General features: G+C 43.4%; 2 protein-coding genes and 1 pseudogene across 3 annotated transcripts in view; 1 reads left to right on the top strand and 2 right to left on the bottom strand.

Moving 5' to 3' along the window:
• Positions 1–6,818, top strand: part of palld (palladin, cytoskeletal associated protein) — a 38,039-nt gene extending 31,221 nt beyond the window's left edge. For both annotated transcript variants that reach the window (XM_088312373.1, XM_088312374.1), the window contains exons 12-21: positions 420–564; positions 738–839; positions 1,943–2,167; positions 2,271–2,420; positions 2,840–2,928; positions 3,273–3,405; positions 4,529–4,736; positions 4,835–5,000; positions 5,086–5,219; positions 5,984–6,818. In XM_088312373.1, coding sequence (XP_088168499.1) covers positions 420–564; positions 738–839; positions 1,943–2,167; positions 2,271–2,420; positions 2,840–2,928; positions 3,273–3,405; positions 4,529–4,736; positions 4,835–5,000; positions 5,086–5,219; positions 5,984–6,147 — 1,516 coding nt within the window. In that variant the 3' untranslated portion in view covers positions 6,148–6,818. The remainder of the gene's footprint in view (positions 1–419; positions 565–737; positions 840–1,942; positions 2,168–2,270; positions 2,421–2,839; positions 2,929–3,272; positions 3,406–4,528; positions 4,737–4,834; positions 5,001–5,085; positions 5,220–5,983) is intronic.
• On the bottom strand, positions 6,543–12,500 carry LOC148324979 (centrosomal protein of 135 kDa-like; annotated as a pseudogene).
• Positions 12,501–13,041: 541 nt separating this feature from the next.
• Positions 13,042–19,724, bottom strand: part of sh3rf1 (SH3 domain containing ring finger 1) — a 31,138-nt gene continuing 24,455 nt past the window's right edge. The window contains exons 7-12 of the mRNA XM_088312380.1: positions 18,648–18,775; positions 17,903–18,073; positions 16,987–17,276; positions 16,632–16,909; positions 15,810–16,156; positions 13,042–15,297 (exon numbers count right to left, since the gene is read on the bottom strand). Of these exons, the coding sequence (XP_088168506.1) occupies positions 15,129–15,297; positions 15,810–16,156; positions 16,632–16,909; positions 16,987–17,276; positions 17,903–18,073; positions 18,648–18,775 (1,383 nt within the window). The 3' untranslated portion in view covers positions 13,042–15,128. The remainder of the gene's footprint in view (positions 15,298–15,809; positions 16,157–16,631; positions 16,910–16,986; positions 17,277–17,902; positions 18,074–18,647; positions 18,776–19,724) is intronic.

Genomic DNA, 19,724 nt, shown 5'->3' with positions numbered 1-19,724 from the left:
TCACTTAAGCGTGATTTCAAATATACGAAATCAAGTTGGCATTATTTTAAATAGTACGTCGAGTGATTTACAAATAATACATTTTTCAAGAACACATTTGAGCTTTTTAATGTATTTATTAACATGATTTTAAAATTTAGCAAATCTGGAAAAAAAACAGTAATTATATGAAAAAAATGTGGAATTTTTTTTTTTTAATTTTTAAAAAAATTTAAAAATGTCTAGCATTAAGAGAGTATATTTTCTCTTCATGTTGAACACACAAGAGGGAGCATATCACTCCTAAAATTCAAATAAAAAAATTGTTTTTTGCCTGTAGTAGCCAATTATATTTAAGTGATTCCTAAAAATAGATTTGTCCATATTTCATATTTGCATTTTAAAAAGAGCGCGCACACGTGTTTGTGTTGTCCGTGCAGCAAAGCCTTCCCCAAGAAGTCGCCGGCCACTCGCACGCCTCGCATGGCCTCCGACTCGGACATCCAGGGCTCCAAAGACGCCGTCATCCAGGACTTGGAGAGGAAGTTGCGCTTTAAAGAGGAGCGCCTCAGCAACGGCCAACAGGTGTGTGCGTGCGTGCGTGTGCGCGCCCCCCCGCCAACGCCCCCCCCCCACAGCTGCAGGGCCTCCTTAACATTCAGCTATTGACCTAAACTCGGTGTGCGCGTGTGTGTGTGCGCGCGGCTCCACTTACACACTAACCCGCGCTGACCCCCCACATGCGTCCGTGCTTGCAGAAGCTAACCTACGAGGAGAAGATGGCTCGCAGGCTGCTGGGCACCGACAACGCCGCCACTGTCTTAAAGGCGCAGGACGCCGAGGAGGAGCCCGCCACACAGGTACTCCTACACAACGAGCGGGGGTACCGTGGGCGCTTTTCACTTCCTGGACGTGTCCCAATACTTTTGTCCCGCATGTGCATTTCAATTTGACCATTGATGAGGTGTATGGACTCTGGGCAGGTGTGTGTGTGTGTGTATAAAGTCCAAACATTGTAAAGTGCAGCAGCCGCCTCCCTGGAGTGGCGTGTTGATGCAAAGTGTGTGTCGCCTCCACCCAGCGTGGCTCGTGAATTCCGAGGGCGCATAACAGCCTCCATTTTGTGTGTTTGCGACAACACGCTTCAATGGAAGCATTCTTTGTCCCGGATGGATTTTGTGGAACCTCCAAAGGCCAACGCAATCCGCCGTTCGCCGTTTTTTTGCATTCGTCAATGTCGGCGACGTGCTGTAAGAAATTCATGGCTCCCGAATAAAATAAAAATACAAGAAAAATGTGCCGAAGGTTGAAAGTGGAGAGTCACAATATTTTCTAGCGTGGGTTCGCGTTTCAAAAATAGTTTTCTTGTCTGGGTTAAGGTTTTAAATGAGGTTGAAGTTTCAAATTAGGGTGGAAAGTGTTCGGGTTTCATCTTGCTTGGCCTGCGTTTTTGTGTGTTGACCTGGTGGAGACCTTCCTTCCTTCCTTCCTTCCTTCTTTCCTTCTTTCTGTCCTTCCCTCCTTTTGCTTCTTTCTTTTCTTCTTTTGATGTTTCTTTACTTCCTTCAAACACAATCCTCATGCTTATTTCCTTTATTCCTTCCTTCTCTCGTCTGTCCTTGTTCCCTCCTTGCCTCTTTCTTCCTTCCTTCCTTCCATAAATCCTTAAGTCATCATCCCTCCTTTCAGTTCTTTTTTTCCTTCTTTTTATGCTTCTTTCCTTCCTTCCTTCCTCCATAAAAGGTATTCGTAAACGCTAATAAAATTAGAATAAAATCTTGTTGACATAAGATGTACTCGTATGAAGCGAGCGCACTTCCTGCTTCTTTGGCACCGAGCGTGCTCCCCCGCTCTGCTTGACAGGAAGTTGTGAAGGCCGCTTTTTGAGCTCCACGCATGCGGCGACGTTAGCATGCAGCTAATGAGTCGTCGCTCTCGCTTTGTGTGCGCGCGCGCATGTCAGGAGTACAAGGTGTCCAGCTTCGAGCAGCGCCTGATCAGCGAGATCGAATTCCGGCTGGAGCGCTCGCCCGTGGAGGAGTCGGACGAGGACGTGGAGCACGACGACGAGCATGCGGACGTCCACGGGACGCCGCCGTCCTTCCGCAACAAGCTCAAACACTACAAAGTGTTTGAGGGCATGCCTGTCACCTTCAGCTGCAAGGTGCACGGAGACCCCAAACCAAAGGTGAGCACGGGCCTTTTGGACAAAAAGGAAACTGACTCCAACTGGAGGTTCACTTTACCTCCTCATGCCCAATCTTCGTATTTCTTGAATGTACGTGTTGCAGGTGTACTGGTTCAAAGACGGCAAGCAGATTTCCAAGCGCAGCGAGCACTACCGCATCGGCCGCGCCGCCGACGGGACGTGCACGCTGCACACGGCCGCCGCCTCCCTCGACGACGACGGCAACTACACCATCATGGCGGGAAATCCCGAGGTGGGAGGTCAAAAACACACTTTCCCATCATTTGCTGCTGCACTTTTGCAGAAAGATGACAAATTAATGTCGTTGGTCTTTCCCAAAACAAAGTCTCATTATTGATGTTGCACTAGTCTCAAAACAAGTTGTTGCATTTTCCTCAAATCAAAAAACTGTTCACATTGCGCATTTAACAAACTGTTGATGTGATGTGACGACAAGCTATCGATGTTGCATTCTCATAAAAAGGTGTGAATCTACATGCTCTGTTTTTATGCTCAAATTTTGAAGACCTTGTGTATTTTGTGCTTAATTGTGTGTTCGTCGTCAAATTATTGACATTGATCACTGATTTTGGGGGTCAGCATCCCGTCATAAACGGGCTGGCTGTTAGTTTGTCAGCGCCCCCTGGTGACTGCTCCTTGTATTACACACAGGGCCGTGTGAGCTGCACGAGCAGAATGATGGTGCAGGCCGTCAACCAGCGAGGTCGCAGCCAGCGCTCGGCGCCGGGACACATGCGCAGGTGAGCACGCACACGCACACGCACACGCACACGCACACGTGTCAGGGCCTGCAGCGGCTTCCAGCACTCTTTTTTTGCAGATCTGTTGCGCTAATGAAAGAGCGCGTTTGGTTTGCTTTCCTCTCTCGCGACTGAAGTGGTTGTAGACTGAATGATGATGATGAGGAGGAAATGTAGTTTAAATGTGAAATAAGTTTACCCAGTAATATGATGACAAATAAAATAAATTGTGTGTTCAGTACGAATCAACAAAAACATCACAGTCCAATATTACTTTCATAAAATTGTATTCATGTTTGTGTCATCATTTATTGATTCAAGCCATTCTTTTCATTGACCTCCAGGCCGAGGTCGCGATCCCGAGACAGTGGCGACGAGAATGAAAACATCCAAGAGCGCCACTTCCGCCCACACTTCTTACAGGCGCCTGGCGACCTCATCGTGCAGGAGGGACGACTGTGTCGCATGGACTGCAAGGTGACGCACCGACCCCCCCTTAAAAAAAATAAAGTAAAATAACTCGTAAATATAGGACAAAGATTTAAGCAAAAGGCTTGTAATGGATCTCATTTGAGTCTGAACTCGACTGGTTCTCACGCCATTGCGACTATTTATAATTTTTTCCATTTGTTGTTTTTCTTCTTTGTTTTCCACTTACGTGTCGTCCCCCAGTCTCGCCTTTTCAGGAATTCTTTTCGCGAATGTCAAAAGGTAATAAAACACGACGTCTTCCTGCTGTGATTCGAGCCCGGCGTCTGAATGTCAGTGCTATTTATAGCACACTTTTATTTATCTCCACGCCACGCCGAGGCCGCCAAAACTTTCCAGAGAAAATTCCAGTTGGCATGAAGTCAGCCAAAGACACACACATACGCCCACACACACTTAAACAAAACTCCTCTAGATCACCATTTTTTTTTTCTGTGTAGTGCCACATATTGGGCATATTGTACGTAAAGACATTTTAAAAATGTTTTTTAAATGTTGATTGTATTTATTTTATTTTATTTAATTATTTTATTTTTTATTTAATTTTATTTTATTTTTTCATTTTATTTAATTTTTTCATTTAATTAACTTTTATTTTATTTTATTACTTAATTTTATTTTATTAATTATTTAATTTAATTTTATTTTATTATTTTATTTTTTATTTTAATTTTATTTTTTATTTTATTTTATTTTATTTTATTTTATTTTATTTTTTCATTTGATTTCTTAATTTTTCTCATTTTTATTTTATCTTATTTTATTTATTTATTTATTTTATTTTACTTAATTTTATTTTTTATTTGATTTGATTTGATTTTTTTAATTATTTTATATTTTATTTTATTTTATTTTATTTTATTTTCCGTGTAACACCATGCTTATTTGCAGAGATGGCCATTTTACCGGAGCGTCCCGGGCCCCCTTCCGTCATTCATGAAATAATCATCCTCCGTCCTCGTCCTTTCAAAACACTCGTCCTTGCATTTCACATGGTCGCACAAAGAAAAGAAAAACGTCCGTGTGTAACACCGTGGGCGGCTAGATCCGAGATGGTATCCTCCACCTGCTGGTTCACTGCACATGCTCAAAAGTGGTGTGGTGATTGCAGGTGAGCGGCCTGCCCACCCCGGATCTGGTGTGGCAGCTCAACGGTCAGACCATCCGGCCCGATTCTGCCCACAAGATGCTGGTGCGCGAGAACGGCGTTCACTCGCTGGTCATCGAGCCCGTGGGCGCCCGCGACGCTGGCATCTACACGTGCATCGCCAGCAACCGCGCCGGGCAGAATTCCTTCAACCTTGAGCTCATCGTCGCAGGTAAGCGTTTGCGTGCGACCATTCGCACGCAGTACACGGGAAAGATGCTCAGTGACCGTGTGATTTATTTTTTATTTTTTTGCATGTCCACTATGAAGCCAAAGAACTGCACAAAGCTCCGTCATTCTCGGAGAAGCTCCAAAACACGAGCGTGGCTGAGGGGCATCCGGTGCGCCTGGAGTGTCGCGTCAGCGGTGTCCCATACCCGCAGATCTTCTGGAAACGCGAAAACGAGTCACTTACGCACAACACAGACAGAATTAGGTGGGCGCCTTGGAAAGAAAACATTTTTCTTTTTTTATTTTTTTTGCGCTGCTCTTCACGTCTTTTTTTGGGGGGGGTGGCACAGCATGCACCAGGACACCTGCGGCTACCTGTGCATGATCATCCAACCGGCCTGCAAAGAGGATGCCGGTTGGTACACCGTGTCGGCCAAGAATGAGGCGGGCATCGTCTCCAGCACTGCCCGTCTCGATGTGCATGGTGAGAGACACGCACGCGCCCACACACACACACACACACACACACACGCGCAGGCAATATTTTTTAAGGTATTCATCGTAAGGTGAGAGTTCGGTTGCAATTTATTTTTACTGCAAGGAGCTTTTAATATTTAAAAAAGGAAAAACATGTTAAATTTCAAGAAAAAAAGTAAATTCTAGAAAATTCATCAAGAAAAAATATAATTAAAAGTAAAAAGTCTGAATATTTTGCAAAAAAAAGTGTTCATTAAAATGAAAAAAAAATAGAAACGTTTTGAAAAATGTCATTTTTCCTGAAAATGTAATCATTTTTTGTTGCATTCGTTCAATGAAATTGTCATTTTGCAAAATAATGTCAAAATATTCCACAAACACTTTTCTTATTTTTCAATGAGACATATTGAAAAGAAAAAAAAATTCAATTCTAAGAGAAACTTTTATCCTGAATTTTTCACTGAATGTTTTACTCCCGAAAAAAATCATTCTAAAAAAAAAAAAAGTAATTTTACAAGAAATAGTCATGTTGCATGAATAATGAATAATTGTGAACCTTTTTTGAAGGATTTTTTTTTTCAGAAAATTCATTTTTATTTCAAGGTTAAGTTATAATATTATGCAAACACAGTAAAAAATAATGAAAGGAAAATGAATAATCTTCCCAAAGAAAGACATAATATTAATAATAACTTCTAATATACTAAGTGTGAAGATGAGTTCAAAGTTGTCTTGTGTGTGACTTCTCGTTATGGTGGTGGGCGTGGTCAGGCCAGTGGCAGCATTCAGCGAGCGCCCGGAAGGTCAAGCCACTGCGTCCGTCCAGCAGCCGCTACGCCGCCCTGACCGAGCGCGGCCTGGACGTCAAGGCCGCCTTCTTCCCCGACTGCAGCCCCCTGCCGCCCGGATCCCTCGTGGAGAGCGACGACCTGTAGGGAGCGCCCGAACGCTCCTCTCACCCTCTTTTTAAAAATTGTTTTTTTAAGTGACTGGTGCAAGTGCAAGATGGAGAAGGCGATCGAACGAGCGAGCAAGCGAGGCCGGGCCTTAAAGGATCAGTACAAGAAAGTTGTGTGTTGCTTTTGGTTTTGGAAAGACGTACGGTTGTTGTTTCCGTTCGACGTGAACGCTTTTCAGTGTCACAAATGTTCAAGTTTATTTTTCTATTTAAAAAAAAAAAAAAAAAGACAATTTCCATAGCCGACATTTTAAATGATATCATCCATCTGTATCACAACACGTGTTTTTTTTTGTTTTTGTTTTGTTTTTGCATGTGATTGTGGACACTCGCCCGCGTGTGTGTGTGTGTGTGCACAGTGCCAAAACAACGTCATTTACCATCTTTCCTGTCAGAAGCACATTATGATTATGAGCTATTAATTCATCTTCAAGCGTGCGTTTTCCATGCCAAACCGTGCCTGTATATGGATTTATCTCTGCCGCCCATGTTATTTTAGTTCATGAACCTTGCAAATAAAGAGTCTTACGACATCTCTTTTGCTGCAACAAACATGCACGCATGCACACACACACTATAAATCATTTGTAACCGTTTAATATCAGTGTATTTTAAAAAATTTGCTCCTCTAAAATATTTTTACCAGAATTTTTTTTTTTTTAAGGAAAAGATCATTATGTGAAAACATTCCAAAACATTTAATAATGACATTCTGTGAAATAGGAAAATAAAAAGTAGGCAACTCTTTCAAGAAAAAAAGGCCATTTTATGTGAAAACTTGAATTTTCAAAAGTAAAGTAAAATACATTCTTGTTCAACAAAATGTATTTTTTTACGTCATAATTTTTTTCAGCTGGTTTTTGTAGGAACATTTTGAAATTTTCACCCCCAAAAAAATAACTAACAAATAATACAAATGAATACGACAAAAACCTGTCCTAAAGACGACCACAAAAAGCCCCCAAAAATAATAAATCAGACACCAATATGGCAAAATGCCTAAGAACCCCCCAAAAAAAGCTGCGAACATTTGACCAAAAAAAGATAACAGACCCACAAAACGGATGTAAAAAATGTAAATTGATTTAGAAAGACTTACCTAAGAACTTGGATTTTTTTTTCTCACCCAAAATTTAAAAAAAAACAACAAACCTGAAAGAAATCTGACAACTTTGACAAAAAAGTCTGCACAAATAAAAGACGAAAATGGATAAAAAAAGATAAAAAATGTATTAAAAATATGACATGGATATTTTTAAAAAACAAACGGCAACTGGCAAAAACTGTCTTTTCAAAATCGTATGATGCGTCAATTATTTTGTGATCATCAAGACTACAATTGCTGTGATGATAAAATTGTGACTTAATTAACGTAAAGTGCGTTTGCTTGAGGTCAGTCATGTCAGCGTAGGAAGAAAACGTTTGTCGTGAACGTGAGCGTCCTCTTTCTTCATCCGGCGTTGCCCTGGAAGGTGGCGGCCAGCACAAACTTGTTCCTCCTGGCCTGCGTGGGACTGCACGCCGTGGCTGCCGTGGGTGCCGTGGGTGCCGTGAGTGCCGCGGGTGCCGTGGCTCTGAGGAAGGTTTGGTAGCGCAGGGCCTCACGGCGGAAGCGATCGCGCTCCTCCTCCAGGTTCTTGATGACAGCGGCCAGGCAGCGCTTGGGCCCGCCGTTGCCGCCGCCTAGGGTGGCCCGCGGCAAATCCAAGCCCAGCACCAGGTCTCGGTCTGAACCACACCACATGTGTTGGCATTTCAGGTTCAGCGCTTTCTTGGTTTAATTCGTATCTGTCGGAGAGGACGCACCGTGTAATTCATGGCAATGCGACTTCGGATCTTTGTAAGATCACATGTGGAGTTCCGCAGGGATCGGTACTCGGACCTCTATTGTTTAGCATCTATATGCTACCGCTTGGTGATATCATACGGAAATATAACATTAGTTTTCACTGTTATGCTGATGATACGCAATTATACATGCCGTTGGATATAACGAATCCGCGCGACTGCTATAAATTAGAGGCGTGCCTTGCCGAAATTAAACAATGGATGTCTTTCAATTTTTTGCGTCTTAACTCAGATAAAACCGAGATGCTCATCATTGGACCAGCGCGTCATCGGTACCTTTTCAAAGACACCACTCTGAATATCGATAAATGTAATATTACCCAAAAGGATTCGACAAAAAATCTCGGTGTTATATTTGACGCAACTATGTCATTTCAAATGCACATTAAAAATATTACTCGAACTGCGTTTTTTCATCTGCGTAACATTGCTAAAATTCGCCCAATTCTATCAACGTGTGACGCGGAAATCTTAATCCATGCGTTTGTGACGTCTCGCCTCGACTATTGTAACGCTTTGCTCTCGGGTCTCCCCATGTCGAGTATTAAAAGTCTGCAGTTAGTTCAAAATGCAGCAGCTAGACTCTTAACTAAGACGAGAAAGTTTGATCATATTACCCCGATATTAGCCAATTTGCATTGGCTTCCGGTCCACTTGAGATGTGATTTTAAAGTTCTGCTACTTACTTTTAAAATATTGCACGGCTTAGCACCTTCTTATCTCGTTGACCTCGTGGTACCATATGTTCCGTCCCGAAACCTTCGCTCACAAAATGCTGGTCTTTTAGTGATCCCGCGAGCCAAAAAGAAGTCCGCAGGTTCTAGAGCGTTCTCTATTCGGGCACCAATGCTTTGGAATGCACTTCCCTCAGATATTAGAGGCGCCACCTCAGTAGAAATGTTCAAAACACTATTAAAGACGCATTTATACTCTTGTGCATTTAGCTGAAATATTTGTTGGCCTGTTTACTGCCGCTTTGTTTTCTTTTCTGCCCCCTTTTCCCCCGGCTGGGGGATTAGGTGACGGTGACCCACTAGGAAGTTTAAGGCATTGACCAACCGGGCATGCACCTGTTCCAGTGATGTCGTCTTCCTGCAGCGCGACATTTGATCAATTTATTTATATACTTTAGCATCTAATTTAATTATTTGTTGGCCTGTTTACTGCCGCTTCTTCTCTTTTCTGCCCCCTCCTTCCCCTGCTTGGGAATTAGGTGATGGGGACATGCTTTGAAGATTACGGCACTGACGAACCGGGAAGGGACCTGCTCTGCCGAAGTCGTCTTCATGCAGCGCCTTTTCTGATTTCCTTATATTTCAGCACTTCATTGAACTACTTGTTGGCCTGTTTGCTATTTCTCTTCTTTCTTTTCTGTTCCCAATTCCCCGAATTAGGTGATGGCGATTCACTTGGAAGTGGCTGTCCTGAATTTACACCAACTGACCGGTACAAGATCGAAGGCTCATCTTCGGATATGCTGCCATGGATATTACGGCCCTGGATGAGGACCCGCTCCACTGAAGTCATCTTCCTGCAGCGCTTCATTCAATTGACTCTTATATTATCTCATCTATTATTGCATCGCATCATTGTATGTGTCAAATGTTGCCCAGTTGGCATCCATTGCAGCCTGGTCATCCTGGAAGCGGGATTCCCCCATCTGTGGTCCCTTCTCAAGGTTTCTCACTTTTCCCCTAATGAGGTTTTGTGAGTTTTTCCTTGCCCTCCTGGGGGTTAAGATCGGGGATGTCGATTGTGGCTATGGAAAGCCCTTTGAGACTGTCTGTGATTAAGGGCTATACAAATAAAATTGACTTGACACACAGACTGCGTGTCACGTCACGATTTACATAATTTGCCAACTGCCAAATTGCTATTTTCCTAAATGAGATGAACTTAAAAATAAATACAAATCTAAATCATTTTAAAATTCACCAAAAAAAGCATTCAAAGTTGAGGCCTTTGTTACAACAACAAAAACAACAATGAAAATATTCAACATTGTAATAAGAATGAAAACAAAAACTTGGAAAATAATAAGGTCAATAGTTAGTCTAAAAATAATTATGCTCATGATGCTGAAGTGAAGATTTACCGTTGGCTATCATCTTGTCCACTTTGTCCTGCAGCGCGCTCTTCTCTGCCTCCAAGAAGGCGACCAGTCCCTCCAGTTTGTGGTTGCGTCCTCTCTCCTCTGCCAGCTGCTCTCGAAGATGATTTTGCTGGCAAACTTCCTGACCAATAAAAGCGCTGCCTCAAAAACAAAACGACACGTGGCGTGTTAAAAAGAGGACCTACCACTTTGATTTTGCTCAGGTTCTCCTCCAAGTCCTGGATGACCTCCTGTTGACCCAGGATGACCTCCTTGGAGGCGGACAGCTTCCTGTAGGCCATGTTGAGCACGCGTTCCTTCAGCGCCACCATCTGAGCCACGGTGCCGTCCTTGCGCGTCAACTCCCGACGCGCCTCGTCGTTGCGGGACGCCAGCTCGGCCGCCTCGTCCCTACGTGTCCGCCGCAGCTCCTCCAGCGTCTGCTCCAGCGTCCGCTTGGCCTGCTGCGCCTCCGCCAGCTGTGTCACACTCAACAGTTTTCGAGACGGCACCGTGACAACGCACCTGACCGCTGACCGTCAGCTTACTTGGCTGGTGACGGCTTTTGTGTGCCCGTGAGAGAAGTCCAGCTCCGATTTGAGTGTGACCAGCTCTTCCTGAAGTTCAACCAGCCTACCAAAGATCAACATAACATCTTATCTGGTTTTTTTTTACCATTTGGCTACATAAATGGACCAAGTATGACAAAAATTGACAAGAATATGACAAAACGTGTATTTAAAAAAACGGAGAAAATCTGAAAAATTGCAGCAATTACAAAAAAAAAATCAAAAGTTAGTATTTGGGCAAAACTTGAACACAAATTTTTACTAAACTCCACCCAAAAATTTTGTTTTGCTTATTTAAAGTGCCAAAAAACATAAAACGGAGTCAAAAGTCATTCTGACCCCCAAAACATTTTGAAAGAAAAAATGATAAAAATACACATAAAAAGGGGGAAGAAAAGAGACAAAATCTGACAACAGCAAAAACAAAAAGGCAATAGACAAAATTTGACAAAAACAGAATAATATTGTGACAAAATGAATGTGTGCAAAATTGGCCAGAATATGAACACAATCTTACCGGAAATTGTTTTTAAAAATTGACAAAACATAAACCCTGCCAGAAAACAGATAAAAAGCTGCCAAAAACAAGCAAAAATCTGTTTAAAAATTATTTTATTATTTATTAAAAAATAAATTAGAACAAAGCTCAGAAAAGTAACAGGCAAGATTGGGCAACAAAACGTGTGACTCTTACCCCTCAACTTTCAAACAAATGGACAAAACAAACAAAAAAATGCAAGAAAACAGACAGGAGCTGAAAAACCAGCAAATAATTTCTGGGAAAAATTACTGTCAGAAACTGACAGGATGACAAAAAGCGGACGAAAAGTGCAGCAAATTATGGTCCAACAACAACAAACCTGGAAACTCACAAAACGTATGAAGAGAACCTCACATTTGTTGATGAAATAACCAACCTTCCATATAAATCTTCATCATCGGCACGAGGCGGGCTCGTGACATCCGTCTGCGTGGACTGATGAAGCAAAGAAATGCTCATCTTTTTACCACCTGAAAGGACGCAAGCCATATTTTGCAGAGCATAAAAAATGAGTATCGTTCTCGTCTGTTTAAATGTTTTGCTTCCCAACATGTAGTCCGTTGCTTAAACACTGCAACCAGGATGCTCGTTTTATTAGCCAGTCTATGGCATTTTGCATTTTTTTAGAACACAACGTGGGCTTTCCTCACAAAGTTGAGTTTCAGAGGAAGATGGAGACGTCTGACCTGCACTGATAAAATGGTCGCCACCGTCCAGCTGACGGGTCAGCACGGTCATGTATGCCGGCTCAGTGGAGACGTTTGCGTGACGGAGTCGCTCGGGCTTGCCAGCCGACAGTTTCGCATCACGCAGGCTAACCGTGGTGTGCACCAGATCGCTGCAACCCAAACACAAAGTCAAAGTAATTCAAGTTTAGTGCGCAGGAACAGTTTTTCTTTGCACAACAGGCAACATTTTAATTGCCTCAGATGGATCCTAGAAAAATCTGAATTTGGATTTTTTTGGGGAGAAAAATCATTTAAAATAAAAAAAACAAACAATTAAAATCAGAAATTTGATTTTTTGTGATTGAAATAAAATGTGAAAAATTTGTGTTAAAAAAAAAACATTTGTGGGAAAACAGATCATTCGTTTGTAAATTCCGAGATTAACTTTGACGATGACGACAACGCAATGAGACAAAGAAGCCCGACTGGCGTGTCTTACCTGAAGAGCTTCGCAACCAGCGGCACCGAGTCCATCCCAAAATGGAGTCGGTAGCCCAGTTGGTCCAAACGCTTCCTGAGGTGGATCCTGGTCTTGTCTATGCTGCTGTCCATGGTTCTGATCCAAAAACCAAACCGCTGGCCAAAAACCACTTCCTAATTGCGTCTCACTGTTTTGTGAGGAGATCCGCTTTGGATAATAAAAATGTTTTTGACGCTGTCCGGTGTCACTCACATTCTCACAGGCGTCTTTATGACCAACTTCAAAGCTTCAAACACCGTCGTCATCATAAATTTGTTTACATGGAGCGGCCCTGCATGCTGTTTTCATGCAGTTGGAATTGGGAGCTTTGACTGGTTTCTACGTCTGCTTGAAACTGACGAAAATTGTGGTTGAGTCTTTTTAGGTTAGGGTTTCCAACTAGGGTTAGGGTTTTCAAGTAGGATTAGGGTTAATCACAAACACGAATGAAATAGAAAATAAATCAATCAAAATGTGATTGGCATAACTCGTCTCCAGGGAAACCACTCGGCACCAGGCCTCTGAGTGTGTGTTGAGGATGACCTCCCATGACATGTCACTTCCCTTCAGCGTTTTCCTAGCTCAGGAGAATCGTATCGTAAATGAGACCAAAGACGGCGTGTGCAAACACAATCGTGGAAACCATTATCTTTTATTGTTAAACAGCCTCTTAAAAATGTGCGATTTCCTCAAATATTTCAGAATTTCACAAAAGATCATACATGAGCTTGATTTCCATTTCAGACAGTGGAACGAAAGATGCCCCGAAAGCGACAAAAACAACCACAAAAATGTATCAAGAGCTGTGAACTTGTCTGGTGTTCTTCAAAATGAACCGAAAAAGACGGAGTAGTCGAATTTTGTCGGGATGTCAACGCGGACAGATAAAAGAACGATTCAAAGGAGGATTAAGGGCACAACAGCAGTGAAAACACAAATAGATGCCGTTCCGCAGCTTGTAAATTGTGCATTGGCGTAATTTCCAGTTTAAAAAAAAAAAGGGATTCAAAAATGTGCAAAGTTGTAAGGTAATTCAGTCTCATTTAAGAAAACAATTTGTAATATTACACACTAAAGTATTTTTCACTTTTTTTCCAACTTAATTACATTTTTGTGGCCCTAATAATCCTTTGTAAAAAGTTGTTGGAAGAAAACATTCAGAGATTTGACGTCATGGAAAACTGAGAAAGATTGAAACAGTGAATTATGAATCATCATCACAGTGGTCCCCTTTTATTAAGACTCAACTACAGAAGGGATGGGCAACCCTTTTCCTATTGGGTGCTATTTTCGATGACTACAATAAAAGAACAGGAAAAATACGATGGCACGGATGATATATTGAGAGCAACGTGTGCGTTAAAGGCTGCCCAAAAAGTACGGGGGAGTAGGTGACCGAAATGAATACGAGGGTTTCACTGTTTTGTCTAAATAAATTTTTAAAAAATTAAAAAACATCGCTAATGCTAACTGCTCAGTGCAGTTCATTCTACGAAAAAACAAATCTCTCAGGTCGCAAAAGAAATCTTACGATAATTCAAGTAGATACAAAAATGATCAAAAGGAGATCAACCAAAGCAATTTTTTCTCTCTCTCTCTAAATAGATATGAAAAAAAAAGGCTTGAGGCATGTTCACAAAAGCGAGCAAACGTGCTTTGTTGTGTGGTGGTGGCGGAGTCACATTAAGGAGTGTGAGGTGACTGCAACTGTTGAGGAACAGCATTTACACTCCTAGAATAAAAAAAAAATAAAACAGCTGCGAATGTGACGTCACTCAGGGAGTGTGTTTGATTAGCAGCACAGCTCGTCCAGCCCGTCTCACACGACAGTCGGAAAGCCAACCTCAGGTTCATTTTGAGGCTTGATTTGTTTTTCAAGTCCCAATGTGAGCCATGAGCAGGTTGCATCTCAATAAATTTCAATATGGCAGAACGGTTCAAACAGAATCGAAAACGCAGAGCTTCAGAAATGGGGGCAAACATGCTGATAATCGCTACTCCACCGTTTCCTCATTTCATAACAATTGAACACATTGTAAATACTTTCCAGAACGCCAATTCATACCTGATTTCTGTATAAAAAAATGAATTATGTAATATTCAAATTTCTTGAGACGGACAAGTAAGTTAAAGTTAAGTTAAAAAAAAATAAAGTGAAATATGTAAAAATGACACGAGGAGATATTTACTCACTAGTAGTGCTTTGGCGCCATCTTGTGATATCTTTGCGCCAAGGAACACTAAATTTAAACAAACGTAGTGCTCCGGTGTCATCCAAAAAACTACGTGAAGAAGGAAGCCACACCATTATTCTGAGGCACATTAGGCCGGTCAATCGTAATCAGAAAATAATTCTTTGTCTACATTAATTTGACTTTTTGAATTCAACTACTGAAATAAATGACATTCCGTCATGTTCTAGTTTACTGAGATGCAGCTGTCATGCCTACCCTGTTCTAAAATGGCCGCCAATCAAGTGAAGAAACGTGCCAGTTTAACCCTTGGAACTACCCCCCCCCCAAACACACACACAAAAAAAGGCCAGTCTTTGTTGAAATAAATTAAAAATAAACAAACAAAAAAAAAAGAGTAACATATCTATATTAATGAATATTGTTTGCCCTCTTTGTGTCTTTATGTACAATAAAGTGATGAACAGTACAAGGCACACAATTAAGGGTATAAATAAAAAATTTTAAAAAACGTATCGTGAGAGAGGCTTAGATGCTGTCCACGAAGCTTCCGGGGAACAATCCGGTCCTGCCGTTGCGCTGCAGCGTGCCTTTGAACCAGCCGTCCTCGCGCTTACGGTGCACAAACACCACGTCGCCCTCCTTCAGCTCCAGCTCGGCGTCGCTCTGCGGTGGATACGACACCACCACCCGGTACCTGGAGCGGGAGCACGTTTTAAGAACGTCAAGGGGGGGGCGTGTTTGGATACAGATTGGCAACATGTCAGGAACACATTTAATGGTGTCGAGAAGCAAGAAATAAATAAATTGAAAAAGTTAATTCAATTCAAATAAAATAAAATAAAAATCAACAATATTTCATCACAATTTATAGAACACATCAGTTTCTTAGGAAATTGCTATCCCGAAATATTTGGACAAAATTCCAAATAGTTCTTTTAAAAAAAAAAAAAAAAAAAGAGGGTCACAATTAAAAAAATAATAATAATTAAAAAAATATATATTTAAATGGAAATTAGTTTGCATCATAAATTTGTTCTCTGAAAAATATTTTGTTTACTTTCCTATATTCCCATCATTAAACAAGACGGTCGAGAGAATTTTAATGTTTTCTTTTTTTTTTTTCTTCTTAAAGCGTATCAGCAGTAACTCAGATGCAAATAAAATGTGATAATAATAAAAAAAAAATGCTGTTTCAGAGTCGGTTACCTCTCACAGATGATGGGCCGTGCGTCATGCTGCAGCGATGACAGCGAGGAGCACGGCTGGCGAGGAGGCGGCGCGATAGGAGCGCCTCCATCCAAAGTGGCATTCCTTCGATGGGAGGAGGTGTCTGACGAGGAGGAGGAAGCCGAAGATGGCGATGGAGAGGCGCCGACCGCCGCGACACTGGCGTCGGGATCTGGTCCGGAGGGAAGGGAGGCCTCGGGAGCCGAGGCGCCTTTGGGCAAATCTCCGGAGGCGGCTTGCTCCGCCTCTAGCGTGGGCGAGGAAGGCGGCGACTGACGAGACTTCTTCTTGTTGGACAGCAGCTTTAGAAGACTTTTCTTTTCTCTCTGTGGCAAGACCAAAGGGAACATTGAATAATTATATATCACGCCCGCACGGTGAAAGTGGCGAGAATCTACGGGACTGCTCTGGGGCACTTTCCTTTAGAAAAAAAAAAAAAGATGCACTTTCCGAAAAAGTGAATGATGCAAGTTCCTGGTAAGAAGGCAAAAAAAAGTATTTTTTTACTAAAATAGATGATTGCGGTCGCATTTTCCTCAAAAGAAGAAAAACAATCGCTGTCTGTGGTGAGTCTCATTCAAATATGGTGATGATAATTTAATCTTGTTGGTTGTTGAACAACTCTCACTTCAACTTTTAGAGAAAAAAAAATGATATTATATTGCACCTAAAAAGAATAATCTCGTTGCACACTTGAGTACAATGACAATAAAGGGATTTCTGATTCGGATTCGGATTCTAAATAAAATTAAATAAAAAGCAAATAACTTTTGAAAATGGCTTGCGCATCATTTTTGCTACCTTGATGTCCTTGTCCAGGCGGCACGCCAGGGCTGCACCGTTCCCGGCGAGCACGGGCACCGGCCGCAAGACGTCCCCCTCCAGGGAGGCGGCGCTGACGTTGGGCGGGGTCAGGGAGGCGGCGGCGCACCCCAGCGCCACAGCTGTCCGAGCGCAGCCCTGCGCGGGACTCGGCGAGGGCTGGGGGCACGCGCTGAGGTGCGGGAGGTAGGTTCCGGCTGGCGTCGACTGGACGGGCGGGATTGCTGCGGTGGGCCGGTCCTGACCGTGGCATGCGGCTGAAAACACAAGTAAGAACTTTGGCTTTGCTAAATACTGAAAAAAAAAACCAAATCGGTGCGGACGATGGACCTACCTGTCCTGACGGCATTGCGAGCTTGATTCACCGTCATCTGTGAGCTGACGTGTAGCGGCACTTTCGGCTGCTGGCCAGTGGCCGTCTGAGCTGCCGTGACCGCCACCGTGGGCTGAACGGCGGCGGCAGCGGAGGCCACCGAGTTGACGGCGGGAGGATGTTTGGCAGAGTCAGAGGCCGTCGCGATGGCTCCGTGGTGGCCGGGCGAGGGGCTGACGATGGTGATCCCTCTGCCCGCTTGCGTGCACAAGCTCATCGGCACCTTGGCCTGGCTGCTCCCCGACGGCGTCCTAAAAGAAGGAAGGGGTGGAAGCGAAGGTTATGTTACAAACGTGACACGACACACACAGATGACGGACAAGGTCTTACAGATTCCCAATTGGTTCCAAGGGAATGAATGACTACAAGTGCTTCATGAATCTTCATTTGTCCAAGATTAGCGTCCTCAAAGAGGAGCTTCCCGTGAAAGGAAAGCAGCGAGCTTCATTTTCATTTCTTCCTAACAGCAATATCTATAAATTGCCACGACCCTTTCCATTTCAATTTCAATTTCCAATACTGGCACACCAATGATGTTGGTTAGCACATGTATTGTTTGGCATCGTTTGTTAGTAGGACGCTAAATGGACTTTTGTTTTAAAAAATGATGCTTGACACTAAACCTCCACTATGAGCTCCATAAAACAGCTGGAAGTGTCATTTTGGAAGAATCGTTGAAGAACTGCTCCATCTAGTGGAGTCACGTTCACGGCTGGCATGCAGAGCTCGCACAAATGAAAGCAAAAAAGTTGCAAAAATGAAAGCTCTTGAAAAATTAGTTCCATGAATCCACAAGATGGCGCCAAAGCTACACTTTGATCAACTGGGCCACTTCAAAAAGTGCAAAGCGCACAAAATCTAAAAAGCTCAGCCCCACCTGCTGACTGGACTCATGTAGTTCCCGGGGAAAACTCCAATCTTGCCGGTGTGCATGGAGGTTCCCTTGAACCAGCCGTCCTGACAGCGCTCCAGCACCAGGAACATCTCCCCCTTCCTCAGCTCCAGCTCGTCCTCCTTGCGGGGGGCGTAGGGGAACATGGCCACATAGCTGCAGCCGCAAAACAAACACATCAAAGACACCCGCCATTAGAAGCAAACACAGGAAGTTTGTCTTTCCTCACAATGCAGAGCCTCCGGGAGAGATGCCCCCCCCCCCCCCCCGCCCCCCAACCCTGTGACACGGAATTTGTGGGTCACAGCCGGTGAGAAGTCACAGCTGGGATGCTGTCGGCATCAAATCCCAGGGAGACAAAAAAGAATGTGGAGAGGGGGCATCTAATTCTAAACACGAATGCGTGTGCTGCCTTGGGGGAGGTTTACAAGTCAAGACTGACTCACAGAACCAAAGAATAAAGTGCCACATTTAATTTTTAAAATAGACCGTCACAAGGTAATAACATTTTGTTATGTAAAATATACAAAAATTGTTTCTGTTAATAATTGTCCATTTTAATTGTTTTATTTAGAATTACGTTGCTGGTCTATTGAATTTGTCCATATGCGCCGTTTGATTCACTGGCGACCCTTCCTGGGCGTACCCGACGTCCCAGCGAGGCTCCAGCTCAACCGGAAAGCGACACAAAACGGACAGACGGAGAGTTGCTTTCATCGGCGGCACTCACACTGTGGGTCTTTGTCTGCCGCCCTGGTCGCCGACGCTGGGGGAGGGTCTTTGGCCCGCCGCTAGCGAGTACCCGGCACCCCCGGCGGACGACTGCGGCGGAGGAGGCGGTGGCGGTGGGAGAGCGTCCTGTGGGGATGACAAGAGCGAATCGGGAAAATGAACATTTTTGCGGCAGCGCTTTCGTACATCAGTGAGTTCTCGTCAGTCGGTCCGAGTCGGCCAAACGGATTGAAGCGGTACCGCGTCGCACGCAAGCAAATTCTGTTCTCAACGCCGACGAGGGATGGACTGGGCCCACGTGGCTCGAACTAAAACACTTTGTAACAGACTGACAATGCCCACTTCTGATTATAATTATTATGATAGTGTGACAATCCACCAGCGCCTTTGCATTACGTGGAAACAGGTTTGTTTGAAAGCAAGGTGGTATGGCAAGTCCTTTGAGCGTTTACCAGTATCCGATTGACTTGATTTGCAGCAGATGAGATTACAGTCAAACTATTTTTTTTTTTTTTGCTTTGACTTCAGCATAAATTTAAGATCCAAACGCTGTGTGATGGCAGTGAGCCCAACTCAAATCACAACAAGCAGTAAGTTAATAAAGTTGCAGCATATTTTGTGAGTATTACTCTAAATCGAGTAACTACATACTTTGTCCTGTGGACTTGAACTGCCGAGCATATCTTGAGCTTGTGTTGCTTTTCTCGTGGTTTTGTAAGCATAATGTGAAGGATATCAAATTGGACCAACATTTTGGACCTCAGTTTGCTCAGAAGTGACAAAGCTGACCTTCCATTTTGTACTTTTGGCTTGTTTGTTGGTTGCTAGGAGACGGCGCAGCTGTGCAAGCGGCAGCGCTGCCGTCCCACAACTTAATGCAGACCATATGAAATGACAAATCACAACTTGGATCAACTCATCTTGGCACTTAGAACCATGGCAGAAATCCCCCGTTTTACCCTTTAAGCGCTCAAATTGTATCCATGTGTGCGCCGGTCTCGTTCACGCAGCTCGAGGGTGAGGTCACGAACAACCTGTTAAGAAGTCAACAAACCGAGCGGCTGTGTGATAGCGT

Source organism: Idiotropiscis lumnitzeri, chromosome 13 (assembly GCF_059441095.1).
Source record: "Idiotropiscis lumnitzeri isolate Australia: NSW breed Sydney's pygmy pipehorse chromosome 13, RoL_Ilum_1.0, whole genome shotgun sequence".
Classification (NCBI taxonomy): Eukaryota; Metazoa; Chordata; class Actinopteri; order Syngnathiformes; family Syngnathidae; genus Idiotropiscis; species Idiotropiscis lumnitzeri.
The sequence above is the reverse complement of the archived record's forward strand: the minus strand, read 5'-3'. Positions and strand labels throughout refer to the sequence as shown.